The sequence below is a fragment of the Phallusia mammillata genome, chromosome 1 (assembly GCF_965637545.1).
Source record: "Phallusia mammillata chromosome 1, kaPhaMamm4.hap1.1, whole genome shotgun sequence".
Lineage (NCBI taxonomy): Eukaryota > Metazoa > Chordata > Ascidiacea > Phlebobranchia > Ascidiidae > Phallusia > Phallusia mammillata.
Window position 1 is genome coordinate 9062768 of NC_137252.1, and position 18714 is coordinate 9081481.

The 18714-nt window shown below is 38.6% G+C and overlaps 4 protein-coding genes across 5 annotated transcripts; 3 read left to right on the forward strand and 1 right to left on the reverse strand.

Annotated features, from left to right (window-relative positions):
* Positions 1 to 307: 307 nt before the first annotated feature.
* On the reverse strand, positions 308 to 3413 carry LOC145222122 (uncharacterized). Its single transcript, XM_080088158.1, has 7 exons — positions 3048 to 3413; positions 2672 to 2757; positions 2331 to 2443; positions 2023 to 2188; positions 1546 to 1748; positions 1084 to 1271; positions 308 to 623 (listed from the first exon to the last, which is right to left on the reverse strand). The coding sequence occupies exons 1-7, from the start codon at positions 3127 to 3129 to the stop codon at positions 478 to 480; spliced, it is 984 nt and encodes a 327-aa protein (XP_079944284.1). The 5' UTR covers positions 3130 to 3413; the 3' UTR covers positions 308 to 477.
* Positions 3414 to 6496: 3083 nt separating this feature from the next.
* LOC145225300 (uncharacterized) lies at positions 6497 to 7405 on the forward strand. Its single transcript, XM_080092022.1, has one exon. The coding sequence runs from the start codon at positions 6497 to 6499 to the stop codon at positions 7403 to 7405; it is 909 nt and encodes a 302-aa protein (XP_079948148.1).
* A 702-nt stretch (positions 7406 to 8107) lies between these two features.
* LOC145225401 (uncharacterized) lies at positions 8108 to 9877 on the forward strand. Its single transcript, XM_080092119.1, has 3 exons — positions 8108 to 8140; positions 8191 to 8988; positions 9160 to 9877. The coding sequence occupies exons 1-3, from the start codon at positions 8108 to 8110 to the stop codon at positions 9445 to 9447; spliced, it is 1119 nt and encodes a 372-aa protein (XP_079948245.1). The 3' UTR covers positions 9448 to 9877.
* A 2982-nt stretch (positions 9878 to 12859) lies between these two features.
* LOC145209096 (uncharacterized) lies at positions 12860 to 17652 on the forward strand. 2 transcript variants are annotated; one of them, XM_080079339.1, is made up of 8 exons: positions 12862 to 13481; positions 14088 to 14492; positions 14873 to 15024; positions 15425 to 15703; positions 15968 to 16090; positions 16358 to 16400; positions 16653 to 16760; positions 17496 to 17652. In XM_080079339.1, exons 1-8 carry the CDS (start codon positions 13343 to 13345, stop codon positions 17519 to 17521), a joined length of 1275 nt encoding a protein of 424 aa, XP_079935465.1. In that variant the 5' UTR covers positions 12862 to 13342; the 3' UTR covers positions 17522 to 17652. The 2 variants fall into 2 exon arrangements, with proteins under 2 accessions (XP_079935466.1, XP_079935465.1); XM_080079340.1 differs by lacking the exon at positions 16653 to 16760 and having other exon boundaries at positions 12860 to 13481.
* The last annotated feature ends 1062 nt before the right edge of the window (positions 17653 to 18714 follow it).

The window sequence follows — 18714 nt, forward strand, 5'->3', positions numbered from 1 at the left end:
AATAGTTCTTATTCAAAAGGTTTTTATACAGTGTTGTCAGTGGAATAGAATAGACACACAATTCTAAATGAAGAATAAATTTAAAATTGTGTTAAACAGCAGTAAAAGTCCTGTCATTTTATGTTAAAAAATGGTTAAGTGTCAACATAACTCATCTAATTTTTGTCAACATTTATATTTCTTACATATTTTGCAATGGCTGTCTGATTGATTCTACTTTAGGTTGCAAAAAGCTGATTGGTAACTAAAATAAACTATCTGAACACCATTTTCTGAATTCAGTCGTTGGCTGCAGGAAAAGTAAATACAAAGGTATGTTTTATTAAAAGAATAAACTTATCAGATTGTATACAAGTCAGGGCAAAAACATTTTGCAAATCATACAGTCTTCAAAAAATAATCAGAATCATCAGATGTACATCTCAAACAGGTAAAGAATAGCAATTAGCAACTATGAGATACTAAACGGTTTACAAGTCAGTCACTACCAACAATTACTCTCTGTAGAGATTCAACAATACTCTCTGCTAGTGACAATAGCTTAAAAGGTGGATTTTTAGCGATTTCAGCAGCATGCGGCAGTGAGTTGGTGATCCAAAAGGTGTTTAGGCTTCTGTTGCTGCCTGTAAATTATCAAACATTTTTTAATACAATGACCCTGTCGAAAATGATAAACCTGCCACAGTTCCGATTGTGGATTTTTGTCTGGAATCCAGTTGGTTGTTAAAGATGCGTTTGGAATTTTACCACTTTAAAATAGCAAAAAAAGAAATAGGAAGCGTTTGTTGCCATGAATGTTTTTGTTGGTCTACTCAAACGGTTCCCAACCTTTCCAATGTAGTGACCCATTGATAACATTTGCTAAGTTGTGATGACCCCAAAAATAATATTAGTAGGCTATATATTAAAATTGACCATTTTTTACTCAAAAATGCAGTGGTTCGTGAGTTATTTTACTGGGGCTAGTGTTCCATGGCCTAAAAGGAGTTGGAAACCACTGCCTTAGGCGACCCCAGGTTGGGAACCTCTGGTCTACTCAAAAGTACAGGGTTATTAATGTTGGATTAAGAAAAAAAGCCTTACCATTGCATTCAAAATTTTTCCATGACTCCCCAGGAAACACTGCATGGGCAACATATGCACTGACTGATGCTGCTCCCTTATCCCACATTTCATCAATACATTTATGAAGTGTTGTACCGGTCATTATCAGGTCATCAACTATGACCACATGCTTACCCTTTGGGCTACCCTCCACAATTGTGACCGTTCTAAAAGAAGAGTTTGTAATACAAAAGGCAAATCCATGCTCTGAAGTATAATTTTATCAACACGGTTTTACTTTAAATGTTAAATAACTATGTTGCCTAAAACAGAGTTAGTCAACTGTCTTGCAAAACCATCTGACACATTTTGCTTTGCAATCAGCAAATGCATTTAAAAAAAAACTTGGGGTAATTGTTTTAGACTAATAAACAACGAAACAATAAAATGCTCCAGTATTTCTATATTTAACTTTCAACTTGTCTTGGACAACAACTATACCTTTGATCTCCATTTCTTGTTTTAATACACCTCACAAGTGCATAGTCACTGAAATGTGAGTGAAATCGTTTGTGCGCACCTTCATCAGGAAAAGCAATTGCAATGGACTGAGTAGTTGGTTGAAAACTTTTAAGTTCCTTTAGGAAACTGGGAATGGTTGTGCATAGTAGAGGGATGATGTTATCAGAAAAGTAAAATCTTTCCTGGTAAAAAATAGTAGTGTTTAACGGGGTTAGAAGTTTGGTTGTAACACAGCGTGAACTATATTATCTTGAAAGAGTTTTAAGAATCTTTAAACATTTTAATCTTTTCACTAACCAAGATAAAATAGACAATCAAAAAAGATTTCTCAATCAAATTGAAGAAGGAAAAGTATGTTTTAAAATTATTAAAGCCAACAACCTTAACATATCGCATTCATTTTTACATTAACCAAACATTTTACATTCTTTACATTTACATTTTTTGTACTGATACCTGCAGAGCATGAATATCAAAGATCATCAAGCGTGTAGGGCCCATTGCTGAAAGTGGTGTGGATGACAATATCCTTGCCATTGTTGATGCAGTTGCAACCTGCCCTTCAGTATCCACTCTTTCCATTGTGCCAGTGGGAAAGTAAGGAAGGATAAAGATTAATGATCTGCCAAAAACCAAAAGTGTGTAAAAAAATCTTCCAAAGAAAGACTATACCTGGCCTTAATTCAATGATTCAGGATGACATACTATGTATTGGGTTTCATTTTGTCATGTATTTGGGTTTAAAAATTTTATCCAAAACATACCTTACTGAACAGCGAGGCAATGCATACAGCAAAGAAATCTGTTCAAATAATACTTGTGGTGAATGAAAGCTTCCAAGAAAAACTACATGTTTACCCACAGACTGCTGAATATTCTGAAAATAAAACATTTGTCACAGGAATAAGGTCTATGTCCAGATAAAAAAGGCCAAATAAAAGCATATTTTAAGATGAAGAACCAATTTTGTTTTCATCAAGTAATGTACAGACATCAAGCAAAAAACAAAAATGGTTTGAATACGAATTCCTCTAATAAGCATATCTTGTACCTTATGTCAAATAGCTCCCCTGCATTTAGATTTTGATATAATATACATGTGTACCTTGATAAAAAGATTTGGGTATCCATCTGGAAAAGTGTTCCAAACAACATCTTCACAGAAAGTGACCTTGACAGATGAATCAGCATCTAAACATAACCATGCAAATTACTATATGGATTTTGCATTTTCATTTTTTGATTTTGCAAAAATGAGCATTTTTACGTTTGAAGAGTATTAATGCAATTGCAAATTCAGTTTTAACATTAGGTATTTTATTTGTAGTTTGTTTGAAAATGATTTATCTATGTGCAACCAAACGTATGTAGGCGTGATTTCGAAGTTTTGTTATAAAAATAAGGGCATTAATCTCAAAAGAGGAACTAAACCAACGGATTATTATTTCACAGACACAGACGTCCATTATGAAAATCAATACCTCTTCGGGTTAGCTCCGAAATTTCCGTACCTAGTTCCTTCGTTGAACAGTGACAATACAGAATGACATCCTTTTTAAACATTTCAACAGTTTCGATCGACTGTACCTTGCCTGCAAAACGAAATTCAACAAACCAGCACTTGAAGAACTGAACTTTGGTTTCGAGGCCGGGTAATACCCTGTACTATTGTTCGAAACTTTTCGTATTTCCTTTGAAGAGCGGGAAGATATGTACCAACTTATATTAACTATAAGCTTATTTTGATAAAGCTTCTCTGGGTCATTTTTTGTTTTAAACTTTCAAGCGTTTTAAGTTTGTGTTATAACCACTGTCGTTTGCGATATGCTTTTTACCAAGTGACTCAACGCGATCGACGCCGACCTAGCACAAAGTTAACTTGTTAACAAATCACAGAGATTGAACCTGGGTGTTTGATCAATGTATATCACAATAGAATGACAGTAATTAAATACGTCACTTTTGACGAAGAGAGGGAACATTCTGCCCGGTAAAAATGTTTTTTTTATCATCTCAAATCCGCTGCAAGATGTTTCCAATGCTTGTGAGTGAGTATGCATTTCATCTTTTCTTCTCTATTGTCACAAAATAAAGTTTGTTTTCGCTTTTAGATAGTAAGCATCTTATTGAAAATATTGATTGCAGTATTGATTCAGACCCTAATAGGGCCTAGGCCAGTGGTTCTCAAACTTTTTCATTATTTTTTTCAAAACGGTCCCTTTGCCATTATTGCGAGGGCTCGCGGTCTTTGAGCCTGAATGTGTAGGCTATTAGAGAAAAACGAAAGTTGATTGCAAGATTTAAGCCAGTTATGCAAAAGTGCGCATAACAATGATCCAAACACAGAATATAACAGGGCTGCTTTAAAATACGCAATCTACGCAATCTACTAAAAAAAACTAACTAAGATGTTGACGGTTTAGGGCTATTAGGGTCTGGGTGAAGGTTTTTAACAAAAATAACTATATAATTTAATCTCAGATACCTTTTGGGCTTAATTTTCTTACATATGTTAACATGCGGCACCATACGGTATTTAGTACCACTTTCAACACACATGTGAATATTACGCCTAAACTGGGCATCTAAAACTAAATTATAGTGTTATTTTTATTATAATCCCTCACCCAGACCCTAAAAGCCCTAACCGTCAACATTTTTAAAAGTTGCATAGGTTTTATAAGTAGATTGCGTATAGATTGCGTAGCTTGCGTAGATTGCGTATTTTAGAGAGCCCCATGTGACATCACAAAAAAAACAAAAAAAAAACATTACGATTGTGCGCGAACAATTGCATGTTTGTTAGTTGTCATGCATTAAAGGCTATTGTTTAGCAATGGAAACAGTCGATTCTCAATTCTACTTTGATTTAAACTTATTCAGTGGCACAAACTGACGCCAAATAAGATTATAGAAATACTTCAACCTTTTCGCAGTCCCCCCAAAATTGCCTCACGGACCCCTAAAAAGGACCGCGGACCCCAATTTGAGAAACGCTGGCCTAGGCCAAGGGCACGCTGTATGTTCTAATGAAATCGGTTTCCGAATGGCGGGTAAAATTTCACAGGTATGAACTTAATTGATCCTAAAAACTGCATACTATTTCAAAAAACGTAGCCTACTTATTTTAGGGTTGTTTTCCGTTTTAAACGTTTTACCCTTGCAGCGTTAATTAACTCTGGGGCTTCAAACTTTTACAGGATTGCTTTTTCACAACTAACATACTGTTAAAGAATATAGGCCAACCATTTTTTACAGGTTTACCATTTTTTACAGGCGAACAAATCTTATAGAACACTTATGAAACAAAATGCGTATTGCAGCGTTGTGCCCACTATTGTAATGATATTTCTGAGTTGCTTGTAGTTTTCTTAACTGTGACATTGCAAAGGCAACACGAACTTGCATCTTTTCTATCTCTTGCTGTTAAGGTATTTGTTTCATGAAGAAAATTCGTAACCATATCCCTAACTGAGTGTACACTTTCGTTGTCGTGAATACGAACCACAGATTATGTAAAACAGCGAACGGCATTTGGAAAGACACTTTCCTAGTTGCAAACTATTCAACATATGCTGGCTGAGTTACATTGCTTGTTTTCAGTGCCAACATGCATAAAACACTAGTTTCTTTTCTTTTAAATCATCTGGCACAAACCACTATTACTCACAAAAAAGGTTGTCGACCGCAGATGCAGTGTCATGTGGCCGTTTAGTTATGACCTAAAGACATACGTTTTGTCAATATAAGTGACGTTTTGTCAAACAACTTCATCTTATTGTCTGAAGAAAATGATATACATCATTGCATGCATATATGCTGGCAACAAATGGTCACAATAAGCTGGTTGTGGCGTCACAGTCCTTTGATCTAACAATGGGTCTCATGGGAACTTGCAGTTTTGCGGTATTTTTCTTGAAATTTCATTTTGTAAACGGACGCAATATTATATGCTCCCGTGCAAAATGGCGTATTTCGACTCGTGGAAGAGTTGGGCGAGAGATAAGAAGAAAAGATTTTTATACCGATGCCTTATCTTGGAATGGCTGAAGAAGGGTAAGAAGCAGTGAAAACGCAACAACTTTTGTCGTTCAATTGGGTTTCAATAAAAAAATCATTTTTTTGCAGGAGCCTTGACTTGAGAATATCATATATCCTGTTCAGGTAAATACTCTTATGGTTACTAGCACTATAGTTGCCGCAAGCGGACGATGGTTGATGTAGGGCAAATAATATTTAACGAAAAGAGTCCCATAATTGGATTTTTACAAAACTTTTGGCATTAAAGTAGATTACCTCTGTTTAAGAGGGGGCTAACACCAGTGGAAATGATTTTTTTGGTATTTTCCCGTTTTGGGGGCGCATTTTCAAGAGCGGAGGACCCAGCGGCCAAACTGTATATAGCTGTCAAACATATCCTGGTCACATAATATGCAAAAAAGGACATGGTATTTTTTTCCCAACAGGCGAGCTGTTTTAATCGGTGCCTTATCGACGAACGGACATTACACTGCCCAGCATTGTTATCCGACAAAGGTTGGTTTTATCATGTTTAACCTAATGACGTATTTTTCAACGTAATGGCGTCATTAATGCTACTTTTCGCTTTTCAGATAAGGTTGTGGAGACTTGTAAGACTGATTCTGGAAATATATGGTTCTGGTTCGGTCTAAAACCCGAAAAAGATTTCTCCAGTGAGAAAAATCTACCGGGTATGGGTTTTTAAGAACACTGGACACTTTTGTTATCAACACTTTGTTTTACAAGCTTTCGACTACATGTTAGCATTAACATTTCTTACATTAACAAGACAATAGCTCTTAAACACTGTTCATTAACTACGTATATTTTATGCGCAGGTGGACTGCTGGTTGATCCTGGCTACAGGTGTTGGGTTGTCACTCACCCCACCGACTCACAGTATGTTTTGATGCCGGCAAACAATGTTATTCTATACCAAACCGGGCGCCCGGTTCGTCAACCGTCTATGTACTTGAATGCCTTCGTCAAAGGCCTGGCAAATGTGCAAACATCAACCCAAGTAAAAAAGGCGAGCAAGGCGGAAAAAGTGACAAGGAAAAGGGACGAAAGGTTATCACAAATGGGTGCAACAGATGAAGCAGCAAGAAAGGATTTAGCTTTTTCCACAACCTCTAAACCTGTATTTGGTCAAGTGAAAAAGTTCAACCAATCTCTTTGTGATTTTTTGGCAAGTCAGATTTCGCCTTGTCAACCACCCCACTTGGCGAGAAATAAGGTTAAAAAGGAGCAGTTAGAAGCAAAAGTCTGTCCATCGAAACCTATTAATAGTCTGACCTTTCCGGTGGGAAATTGGTATCATTTCAATTCTACGGCAAAGTCCGTTATGAAAAATGCCAGCACACAAACGCCTTCGATGAAAGCTCTCAGACAGACAATTCAGGCAAGACGGTTAAACCTAAAATCCCACTCTCAACAGAAAGGAGAATCGGAAGTAAACACAAACAATTTCAACTCAGAGGATAGTAAAAACATTGCTGCAAAGAAAGACGAAACAGAAGTCGACACTACAACTGAGGAAGGTGAGGTCCATGAATCACGCAAAGCAGAACAACAGGTCGACAATATAGCTGAGGAAAGTGAGGTCCATGATACACGCAAAGCAGAAAAACAGGTCGACAGTACAACTGAGGAAAGTGAGGTCAATGATACACGCAAAGCAGAAAAACAGGTCGACAGTACAACTGAGGAAAGTGAGGTCCATGATACACGCAAAGCAGAAAAACAAGTCGACAATGCAACTGAGGAAAGTGAGGTCCATGATACACCCACAGCAGAACAACAGGTCGACAATATATAGCTGAGAAAAGTGAGGTCCATGATACACGCAAAGCAGAAAATCAGGTCGACAGTACAACTGAGGAAAGTGAGGTCCATGATACACGCAAAGCAGAAAAACAAGTCGACAATACAACTGAGGAAAGTGAGGTCCATGATACACGCAAAGCAGAAAAACAGGTCGACAATATAGCTGAGGAAAGTGAGGTCCATGATTCACGCAAAGCAGAAAAACAAGTCGACAATACAACTGAGGAAAGTGAGGTCCATGATGCACGGAAAGCAGAACAACAGGTCGACAATATAGCTGAGGAAAGTGAGGTCCATGATACACGCAAAGCAGAAAAACAGGTCGACCATACACTTGAGGAAAGTGAGGTCCACGATACACGCAAAGCAGAACTACAGGTCGACAATATAGCTGAGGAAAGTGAGATTCATGATACACGCAAAGCAGAAAAACAGGTCGACAGTACAACTGAGGAAAGTGAGGTCCATGATACACGCAAAGCAGAAAAACAGGTCGACAATATAGTTGAGGAAAGTGAGGTCCATGATACACGCAAAGCAGAACAACAGGTCGACAATATAGTTGAGGAAAGTGAGGTCCATGATACACGCAAAGCAGAAAAACAGGTCGACAATATAGCTGAGGAAAGTGAGGTCGATGATTCACGCAAAGCAGAAAAACAAGTCGACAATATAGCTGAGGAAAGTGAGGTCCATGATACACGCAAAGCAGAAAAACAGGCCGATAGTACAGCTGAGGAAAGTGAGGTCCATGATACACGCAAAGCAGAACAACAGGTCGACAATATAGCTGAGGAAAGTGAGGTCCATGATACACGCAAAGCAGAAAAACAAGTCGACAGTACAACTGAGGAAAGTGAGGTCCATGATACACGCAAAGCAGAAAAACAGGTCGACAATATAGTTGAGGAAAGTGAGGTCCATGATACACGCAAAGCAGAAAAACAGGTCGACAATATAGTTGAGGAAAGTGAGGTCCATGATACACGCAAAGCAGAAAAACAAGTCGACAATATAGCTGAGGAAAGTGAGGTCGATGATTCACGCAAAGCAGAAAAACAAGTCGACAATACAACTGAGGAAAGTGAGGTCCATGATACACGCAAAGCAGAAAAACAGGTCGACAGTACAACTGAGGAAAGTGAGGTCCATGATACACGCAAAGCAGAAAAACAGGTCGACAATATAGTTGAGGAAAGTGAGGTCCATGATACACGCAAAGCAGAAAAACAGGTCGACAGTACAACTGAGGAAAGTGAGGTCCATGATACACGCAAAGCAGAAAAACAGGTCGACAGTACAACTGAGGAAAGTGAGGTCCATGATACACGCAAAGCAGAAAAACAGGTCGACAATACAACTGAGGAAAGTGAGGTCCATGATACACGCAAAGCAGAAAAACAGGTCGACAATATAGCTGAGGAAAGTGAGGTCCATGATTCACGCAAAGCAGAAAAACAAGTCGACAATACAACTGAGGAAAGTGAGGTCCATGATACACGCAAAGCAGAAAAACAAGTCGACAATACAACTGAGGAAAGTGAGGTCCATGATACACGCAAAGCAGAAAAACAGGTCGACCATACACTTGAGGAAAGTGAGGTCCACGATACACGCAAAGCAGAACTACAGGTCGACAATATAGCTGAGGAAAGTGAGATTCATGATACACGCAAAGCAGAAAAACAGGTCGACCATATAGCTGAGGAAAGTGAGATTCATATTACACGCAAAGCAAAAAAACAGGTCGACAATATAGCTGAGGAAAGTGAGATTCATGATACACGCAAAGCAGAAAAACAGGTCGACCATATAGCTGAGGAAAGTGAGATTCATATTACACGCAAAGCAAAAAAACAGGTCGACAATATAGCTGAGGAAAGTGAGATTCATGATACACGCAAAGCAGAAAAACGGGTCGATAGTACAGCCGAGGAAAGTGGGGTCCATAGAATTGCAACCCCTGACACCAGCAAAGCAAAGAAAAAGAGAAAAAATAAGCGACGGTGTTGTAAGTTTTGTTGCATACAGTGAAGGCATTTGCCAACATGCACAGCCATCAGCAGCAACACAGACAGTTTTAATTAATTTTATTTTATTCGAGTAAAACCGTTACAACATTTAGTTGCCCATCGCAGGTAACGAGAAGCCGACCCGTGTTCATTTTTACCGCCATTAAACCACCCGTTAAAGTACTTTTTCGCCTGTGCTTGTTGCACTAATTGTTCGGTAACAAAAAAGGAATAGATCGCTCTTGGCATTTTTCAGAGTTTGCTGTCGTTTTTTTTTATGTTTTTTATCGCTTTTCTGTCGTTTTATGCGTCATTTACTGGTCTACGCGTATTAAACTATTTTTTCGTGCCAATTGTCTGCTCAATGTCGCGTTTTTAATGCTGTTTCAAGACCAGGATTTCACCGTTTGGAGCTGCTGGTTGTTAGGTTGTCTAATTTAAAATGCAGAAACGGCGAAATGGGAGTTTCTATCAATCCCTCGTCGAGCATCGATACAAATTGGCCCGCTTGCTTGCTTGCGACAATGAACCATATGTTTGACTTTCAAGATATAGAAAAAAAATGTGGGTTTCAACTGTATATGTATAACCGAGGTAAACTTTTTCAATGGTTTATCCCCGTGTCAAGTTTGATAGTGTCTGTAATACATTCGGGTGATGTTAGGATATCGGGTGTTGGTTTTTTCGCCGATGTTTCATCGAAAATTCGCGAACATATGCTTGGAGTCAATTGACAAGATGATATGCATAACGATTTTTATCTCAGTTTCTTTTAAGTAAACAGGGTGCATTAGTTCGTCACAACAACTTTAAGGGTTCACCACGCCAAAAAAGGTTCAAGAGCACTGAACTAGCCTACTTAAAAGCCAATGGTGAACAAGTTTCTGTGTCCTTCACTGTAAATCAAAAAGGCGGAGTTTACAAAACCCGAGGGGTGGTCCCAAATTTCCAAGCGGTGTTGGAGAATTCCACCCCCTGGGTTGTGGTGGAAAACTCCACGCATGATGTTTAACACCCGCTGGTGTGGTGATTCACACCAATACCTGGTGTTTACCCACGGTCATTAGCCTACATATTTTCCTGCTTACACCCCTTGCATAGTCTTTTCCACTCAGAAAAAAAAAAACACAAACGTAGGATTTATAAATCAAACAACATCTATTGAGGTACAAAGAAATAAAAGAAACGAATAAAAAGGATTTTTTTTACACAAATTTAAAAGTGGTTGATAACCCTTTGTACAGACCTTCCCCTTTCACATGGCATTTTTAAAAGGAATGCCAAAAGTTGCAGTGTTTTTGTTAAATCCTTTGGAAAGCGAATATCAAAAATCCAGTAGGTACTAATCATAACACTGATTGCACTACTTGGGTCATGACACTTGCACAATACTTCTTTTTGGAACAACACTTTTGTATTAGTGGTCATCTTTACAACAACTGGATAGGGTGTTGTTGTTGTATCATTCTGAAAAAAGGCATTGCCAACTTAACTATATCACCGCGTAAGTTATAACTATATCACTGCGATAGTTTTGACCTTATCCATTACAACATAAAATTGAGATTTCTTCGGCATTACAATTTATGTACAGTACACCCTCTTTAAATTTATGTACACATTTATGTACAAATTATACACAAAAAGTACTTAGGGGTACTTTTAAAATATAATTGAATTAATGATATTACAAAAATACAAAGTGGACTGTTATAACCAAGTTGAGTTGCAATCGACATGACAATTTTTTGCTTTTATACGAGCAATGACATGTCACATGCCATGCAATTTTTGCCAGACACAATCTGTTCGAGCAACACTTTGTTCGGTGAAAATACTCCGTGCATCTCACGACAGCTCAAGTCTAAGGTTTCATTTTACTTGTAGCTGGAATGTGTCTTAACTTATAATTGTTGAAAACAAGACAAAATAATTCAAAAACAGGGTTAATTTAAAAATAAGGACAATATTTTTTTCTAAGATATTGCCCTTCAAACAAGGACAAATCTTAGACATAAGGACGGCATGGAAACCCTGGATATCAGGTTTGTAGTGGCGTCAAAGTTGTTGATTTCATTTTGCGTGAAGAGTGTGGTCCGCAAATCGGCCGTTAACATTTACCACTTGTTTGGCTTCCTAATCTCAAACCCGTGATCATGATGTTACTAATAACTAGTTCGATGCGCCACCTATAGGTCGAGATGCGGCTGAAAATTACGACCGTCTTTTCTCTAATTCCAACTTAGTTGCTTCTGATTTAGCAAGTTATAAGGAACTTGTGTTTTTAATCCGTCGAAGTGGTAGGTTTTAAAATTCAGTTTCATTTGTCAGTTTAAAATAAAGTTCTGGTCAGTTTTAGTCCACAAAGGACCCCTTTTTCGAACTTTTGGGGTAAAATAATTAATCGAAGAAAAATTCGGCTTTGGGTGGATTTTCGCCGGAATATTCTAGTTTCAATCTGGTTCTTGCTAGTTAGCCTCCTACCGAACCTACAAACCGGTTTGAACCGGAATCGAAAACCAGAAATTTTGATTCGATTTTTGAAAAAATCCTACAGCGTTTCCTTTGTTGAATTTTTGGGGTCGAAAAAAAGTCCGGTTTTCGGTGGGATTTCGCCGGTACATTCTAGTTTCAAACTGGTTCTGGTCAGTTTTAGTCCACAAAGGACCCCTTTTTCGAATTTTGGGGTAAAATAATCGAAGAAAAATTCGGTTTTGGGTGGATTTTCGCCGGAATTTTCTAGTTTCAATCTGGTTCTGGCTAGTTAGCCGCCTACCGAACCTGTAAACCGGTTTGAACTGGAATCGAAAACCAGAAATTTTGACTCGATTTTTGAAAAAATCCTACAGCGTTTCCTTTGTTGAACTTTGGGGGTCGAAAAAAAAGTCCGGTTTTCGGTGGGTTTTCGCCGGTACATTCTAGTTTCAAACTGGTTCGTGTCACTTTTAGTCCTTACATACAAAGGTTTGTTCGGACCAACTGCAGTTGATAACGGTTTCTTGTTCGCTGAAAACGGTCATGACTGAATCAGCAAAATTGTCTTACATTTTTATCTCTTTTACTTCTGTTAAACTTTATATGGCGGTTTGTTCTTCTAATTTGGTCTCTCACTTGATTTTGCTTTCTAAACGCGTTTTTTTGTGGCCAGTGCGTATCTTGGCAACCAACAAACTCGGAGAAGATGCCAATTGTGACGTATCGGTGTCGAATTTCTCTTTGTGAAAAAATAAACACAATGGCGTCGGAGACACTTCGCTGTGCCTTTACGTTGTACACGCATTGAACCAATGTAAGTGTGAATCCAACTCCATGCTGTGTGAATCGTTGTGATTACGATCGACCTATCGCGGATATGGTTCGACTTCGGCAAATTGTCAATAGGAGTTTCTGTTTCGTGGAAACATTGATATAAACATTGTCGACAAATGTTTCGCTTTCTGCGCAGGATATCAAGTGAAACTTCGCAGGCTGACCTTACTGAGACGTTTATCAGACAAGTAGATCAGTCAATACGGCACTTCGGCAGTACTTGTCTGCTTAGTTAGGGTAGTCAATCAGTTTGAAGTGTTTTGAAGGGTTAAGAGGATTTGATGGCAAGTTGTAACTGGGCGGACATTATGTACAACGCGGTAGGCACAACCCGTTTGTCTTGTGGGCCTTATATTAACATTGTGTATCGATCACACGCCTACAGAGAGGTTTTAATTAATCAGTCACAGCTATGAGATGCGATAAGCAGAACAATGTACAATCAGGCATTGTTCGGGGCGCTACGGGCAGTGGCACTGAATGCGCGCTATCGGCTTTACAGTAGGATCTGAGCATTCGCTTTAGCGAGACGCTCTCGTCTTTTTCAGGTGCAAAATACCGTTCAGTAAGTGTTATCGTATTGCAATCGGCTGATTCCACACAACACCATGTCGACCTCAATCGCAGTCCAGCCGGCTTATGTTGCGACAACAACTCGTCGAAGCCAAGCCAAACCGGATAGAACAATATTCGGGACAACTTTGGACAATTACAAGAAGTGCTGGCAGCTACTACACAGCCCACAAGGTACTTGTAATTGTTCTTAGTAGGTTTATAGCTGTTTAACCAGAGCAGTGCCACGAGTTTTATAGTACTAAGGGTCTTGCTTTAATGTTTGAGGTGGCACAGAATTGTTTCAGACATGTTTTTACAATAAAGAGGTCAAGGTTAGTACTAAATGCAACCAAAACATTAGCCTTAATATTTGGTATTATTGTCAACTGGACATAGTTTGATGTCAATTAGGAGTTTAGCATGCCCTGTTATTGTGATGCAACAATGCAAAATCATCGAAAGTCAATCTTGACTCGTCGATTTGCAGACGCGGATGCGTCTTCCTTTAAAGCAGGGGTCGGCAACCTTTCTTGCATTGAGGACCGGTTTCAAACTAATATTTTTATCACGGACCGGCCGATAAAAACCACAAATGTTCAGCACTGAAAACCAATATAGCTGTTAAAACTTTGATTTAATGTGAACCTTAAGAAAGTTTTATGCTGCCCGGTAAACAATTCCTCACGGACCGGCACCGGGCCGCGGACCAGTGGTTGCCGACCACTGCTTTAAAGTGTCGAAATAGGATAAGCTTAGGTATTCAAAACTACCAGTAGTCATTCCATTGTCGTTTTTCAGCACTACAAGAGGCCGACGATCTTCACCAAGCAAAACTTTACCATAAGCTGGGTCAAAGAGGCTCACCGACGTATCGGGGAGTAGTGCAAAAAGCTTGGGGTCAACGAACTAACAAATATCCTGAAATAAACAGGGGACTTAAGGAGAAGGACCCTAGAGAATTAACCACATTTCCAACTGAAGAGGTTGAGGAAAATCAAAAGCCTTCACTGAGAGACGTAGCAAGTAGATCGGGTGTTCGTAGCCCTTCGTGTTTTGCTAGAAATCGAGCTGTAAGAAACAAAGCCAAAAGCGCAGTGTTGAATCGTAGTACTATCCGACCAACACCGCCAAGACTTTTGTCAGCGCAACCATCAAATCAAGTTTCTCGTCCCAATACCGACAAACCAATGTCAGGAGTTCAAGGTAAAACTTTAACTATACCATTTTTGCTGAATATTTCCAATCTTGTAAAAAAGGTCGTAATAGGAACCTTATGGTAATGTTCACTTCAGTTTTAGTACGGGTAATTCGATCGTAGCGTATTTATATCTTATTTATTTTCCCAGCATTTTAAATAGGTCGTACCCTAACCCTAATGTACCCTAACCCTATAGAATTAATGCGATGTAACTACTATAGTATTTAATTACTGTAATTAACGGGCCAACATATAGAAAGTTAATGCTTTCAATTTTTGCATAAAATACCTTGTAAAAGTGTTCTTTGCTGAGATAAAAGTTTGAATTATCGAATATTTTGGATATGAAATGGCTAGTTTCTAGTTTTTGAATGTATGATTTCAGGTCAAAACAAGCGCCCACAGGGTGGCAGTGGCAAGGTGTCTGTCCCGAAATTTCGCGTCTCTCCAAACGCGGCTCGTCTTTTTAGAACAGCCAGTCTCAAAATAACCGAAACCGGAGCAAAAGATCTCATACATTCACGGGAAGTTAACAAGGTAAGTTGTTTTGATGAAAAGGTCAAGCTGCATTAGTCTGAATAATAATATAAACATCATAGCAATAAAACCATTGAACCAGGACAAATTTGTGCAGTTAACCGCATAAACACCCACTTACAAAAGCTCATGTGTTTTGGAAATGTCATGAAATATATTAATTTGAAATCGGGTTATAAGTTTCCGAATTAGATTACCTCACATTCTCTGTTTTGGTCATTCTATCGTGTCAATTGGAAGTTTAAAAATGCAATACGTTCACGTCATAGCTAATAGTTTACGAGTAAAAGCGTTGTTTAAATGCAATTAGTCTGTTACAGAACCTACACTACACCTGTCACTTTTATATCTATTATACCGTAATGGATACTTAGTACAAAATATATCTTGTCTGTTTTAGATCGGTTTGGGCGATACTCTTCAATACAATCACGAAGCTCACAAACAGAGAGAATTTCCTGAGTTCTACAAATCGCACGGTGATGTCAGGTTGCTGGGGCAACACTTCAGAGGTGACACAACAAACAGTGACATCACTGCGCCCGGTGGTTATCTGCGACTGAGCACCGCCGATCGTCAAATCAACGAGAGACTGAGGGATAGGATAGATTCGGCAGAAGAAGAAGCGGAATCAAGACGACCTTATCGGATCCGCCATCCATGGGAAGAACATTTGGTGGTAAGTATAAAAGCATTAAAATTTTTCAAAATTATGTCTTTCCAGACGGTTTTAAGTTCGGGGAGGTGAAAAACCTTTTTTATCTTCAAGTGTGGAAAAAGCTCCATTTTTGATACGTTTGTAAAAAATAAGTTCAAAACGGCGAAAGTGGGGAAAAATCTTTGAACCTTTGATTGACACTATAAAAAATAATTGCATACGTCAGTAAAAATATTACGAACAAAGGCATGCGTTTCTAATCTAAATCTAACTAATATTATACAGGAAACCCGCGATTCTGGAGTCAGTGCGGATTCGGAAATCACGGAAGACAAAATTCCGCTTAATATCCGGCACAAGTTTGGCACAGAAAATATTCTTACACTCCTAAAGGATAATAAAGACGAGGTAATTAAACAACAACATATATTACATATAAACGTATGTTACAGACTTGTCGTCAACAGACCTACAGGCTTAGGATAAACATTTTAAAAATGTTTATGATTAAAATTTATTAAAAGAAGCTGTGTTACCAATAAAATTGCCACATTTTTTCCACGTTTTTTGTGCAAAAACCCAAAAGCCTCTCTGGGTTGTTTTCCCGTTCTGGTTTTCCCTGAGTCAAAACATTTAGACTTACATAATTTTTTTACAAACTATCCTTGTCGACAGGTGAAAGCGGCACTAAGAAGCAACAGTGAACTGAAACATTCGGGTAAGTTAAACACGTCTAACTTATAACACACGATAAAAATAGGGAAAAAGTGCTCTGAACTACGCCGACCAAGCCTTAAAGCAACTAAACTTAAAGCATAGAAACCACCAACCCTTAGGATGAATAAGTATCTCAGCACAAACGTATTGGCTTTTTAAAGTTGAGAATAATCCTGATGTCCACAAATGGTTCAACTCTTAAAATATAGCTTCACATGTTTAAGTTTAAGTCAATACCTTGCTTCGAATTTAGGTATCGTGCCTGCAAGAAAGGAAGTGAAAGAGTTAAACCACCCAATAGACCCACCCCCAGCATACTTTGATACATTTGGAAAACATTTAAAGTACGACCAATTGGAAGGTAAAAAAAGGCGATGGAGTCAATGCTTGCAATTTAAACGAGTAGCAACCTAAACGTTAGCACTTTCAGACGCGCACATGCAGGTTTTTTTTTAAGGTTTGGTTTGGGTGACCGCTAAGTAGTTTTAAGAAACCGCAAGTGTTTCATTTAAATACGAAAAAATAGCCATATTTGCTTAAACGAATTATTTATTAGGCTACTGGCAAATTTTGGGAAACCGCTGGAGAAACTTGGGGGACCGTTTCGGTCCCCCAAAACACCTTAAAAAAACACTGCGCACATGTATACCATGATAAAATCGGAATGGTCGATTATGCTGTCAAATCACGTGATAGTCAGAGTTGCAAGGCAGCTAGTAATATGGATTAAATACAACGTAAAAAGTTTTAAAAAATTCATAGTTTTCATTCGAAGAAAAAACAATGCATGGGTTCGTTTCGGTCGTTTGTGACAACTAAGCAATAACAAATCCTTTGTAGTTGACAAGTATATTATGATGAACTATAACTGCCTTGTTTTCCACCATTTATCACCAAAAGACAATTTCTAAGAATAACAATGCTTTGCCTGATAGTTTTAACCTTCACGGCTGGCTAATACTTTGTTTACAACGAGGCTTGTATTTCAGTGGGAAACTTACCCTAGATAGTAGATGCATTGTGGGGCTCAGCACTTTCGGGGGCGTCTAGTCAATTCAGTTATTTGATACACATTTCGCTGTTTATGTTTCAACAGGCGGACTCCATCTCTACATCAAATAACGGAGCCGACAAGGGGCCACTAATCTGGACCAAAACACTGATTTCGAATTTTTTTAAAACATGTGGTATTTTTCCTTGCGTATTCTTTTCGCAAAATAAACTGTCTTTAAAGCGAAGAAACAACAATATGATATTCGAAACACGCCTTGCTTTATCCCAATGCTAGACCACCACGCAGTTGGTAATCTCCAAGCGTATCGGGTGATTAAATAATGTGCGAATGCCGCTAGCGGTTTTTCATCTACAGCCTTTGCCCCTTGACGTTTCGATCCTAATAAACAGTGGGCCAGACTCGAAGCAAAGGCAGATGGGATTTAGTGCAAAGGAAAGTAGTGGTTTGTGCAGACATGATGTGGGTGAGATGATGTATAGACGAGGAAGGGATTGAGACGCGGCGCCAGGGTCGTTTTACAAGCGCAACACCAACTGTATATATCACAGCACCAGATTCCCAAGCAATTCATTTCCAGTCGGTCAAGAATCGCAAGCATTTTTGAGGTAGGAGTGGCGGGCTAATGCCGTAGCTTTTTTTCACAACCTAAAAAGACTAAAAGCCTTTTGAAAAATGCTAGCGCCCCCAATTGGAAGTAAAGGCAGAGGAAAAATACATACATTTTGAAGTTAGGCAAACACCTAATTTGTGTTGTACTGAGAAGCACATAACAAATTCGTGGTAGTATATCACCTTTTTCATAAAGCCAAAACATTTGGAACTACAGTCGTTGAAAAAAATGCAGCTGGAACACTATTTCTGTTTCTATTTTTTCCAACAACGCGCAGGGCTTGAAACCATCAGAGTTGCATTTTCTCTTTTAGCAAAAAAAATGTCAAACAATTTTCCAGTCATCAATTTTACACCGCCATTAATCATATGCACAACAACAATATTCGCCATGACAGTTCGAAAACCGGATTTCAGCACCCACAAAAAACTAACAAGTAAATTGGGAAAAAAGTGAAAAAGGCGCATGAATTCCTAATCAATAAACGTGTGATTATTTTCCGGGTTCATTTTTGTGATACGGTGTCTTTTCAACCATCAGAAACCGAAGATTGAATAATGATGTTTAGACCACTAACTAATCCCCTCCCAAGCATGCTACGGGCACTAATTTATCCTTCTCCCGCCGTAAATAGATTAGAAATTGAATTAACCGTTGGTGTTTTACCTGCGCTCCTTCCTATTCGGCTCT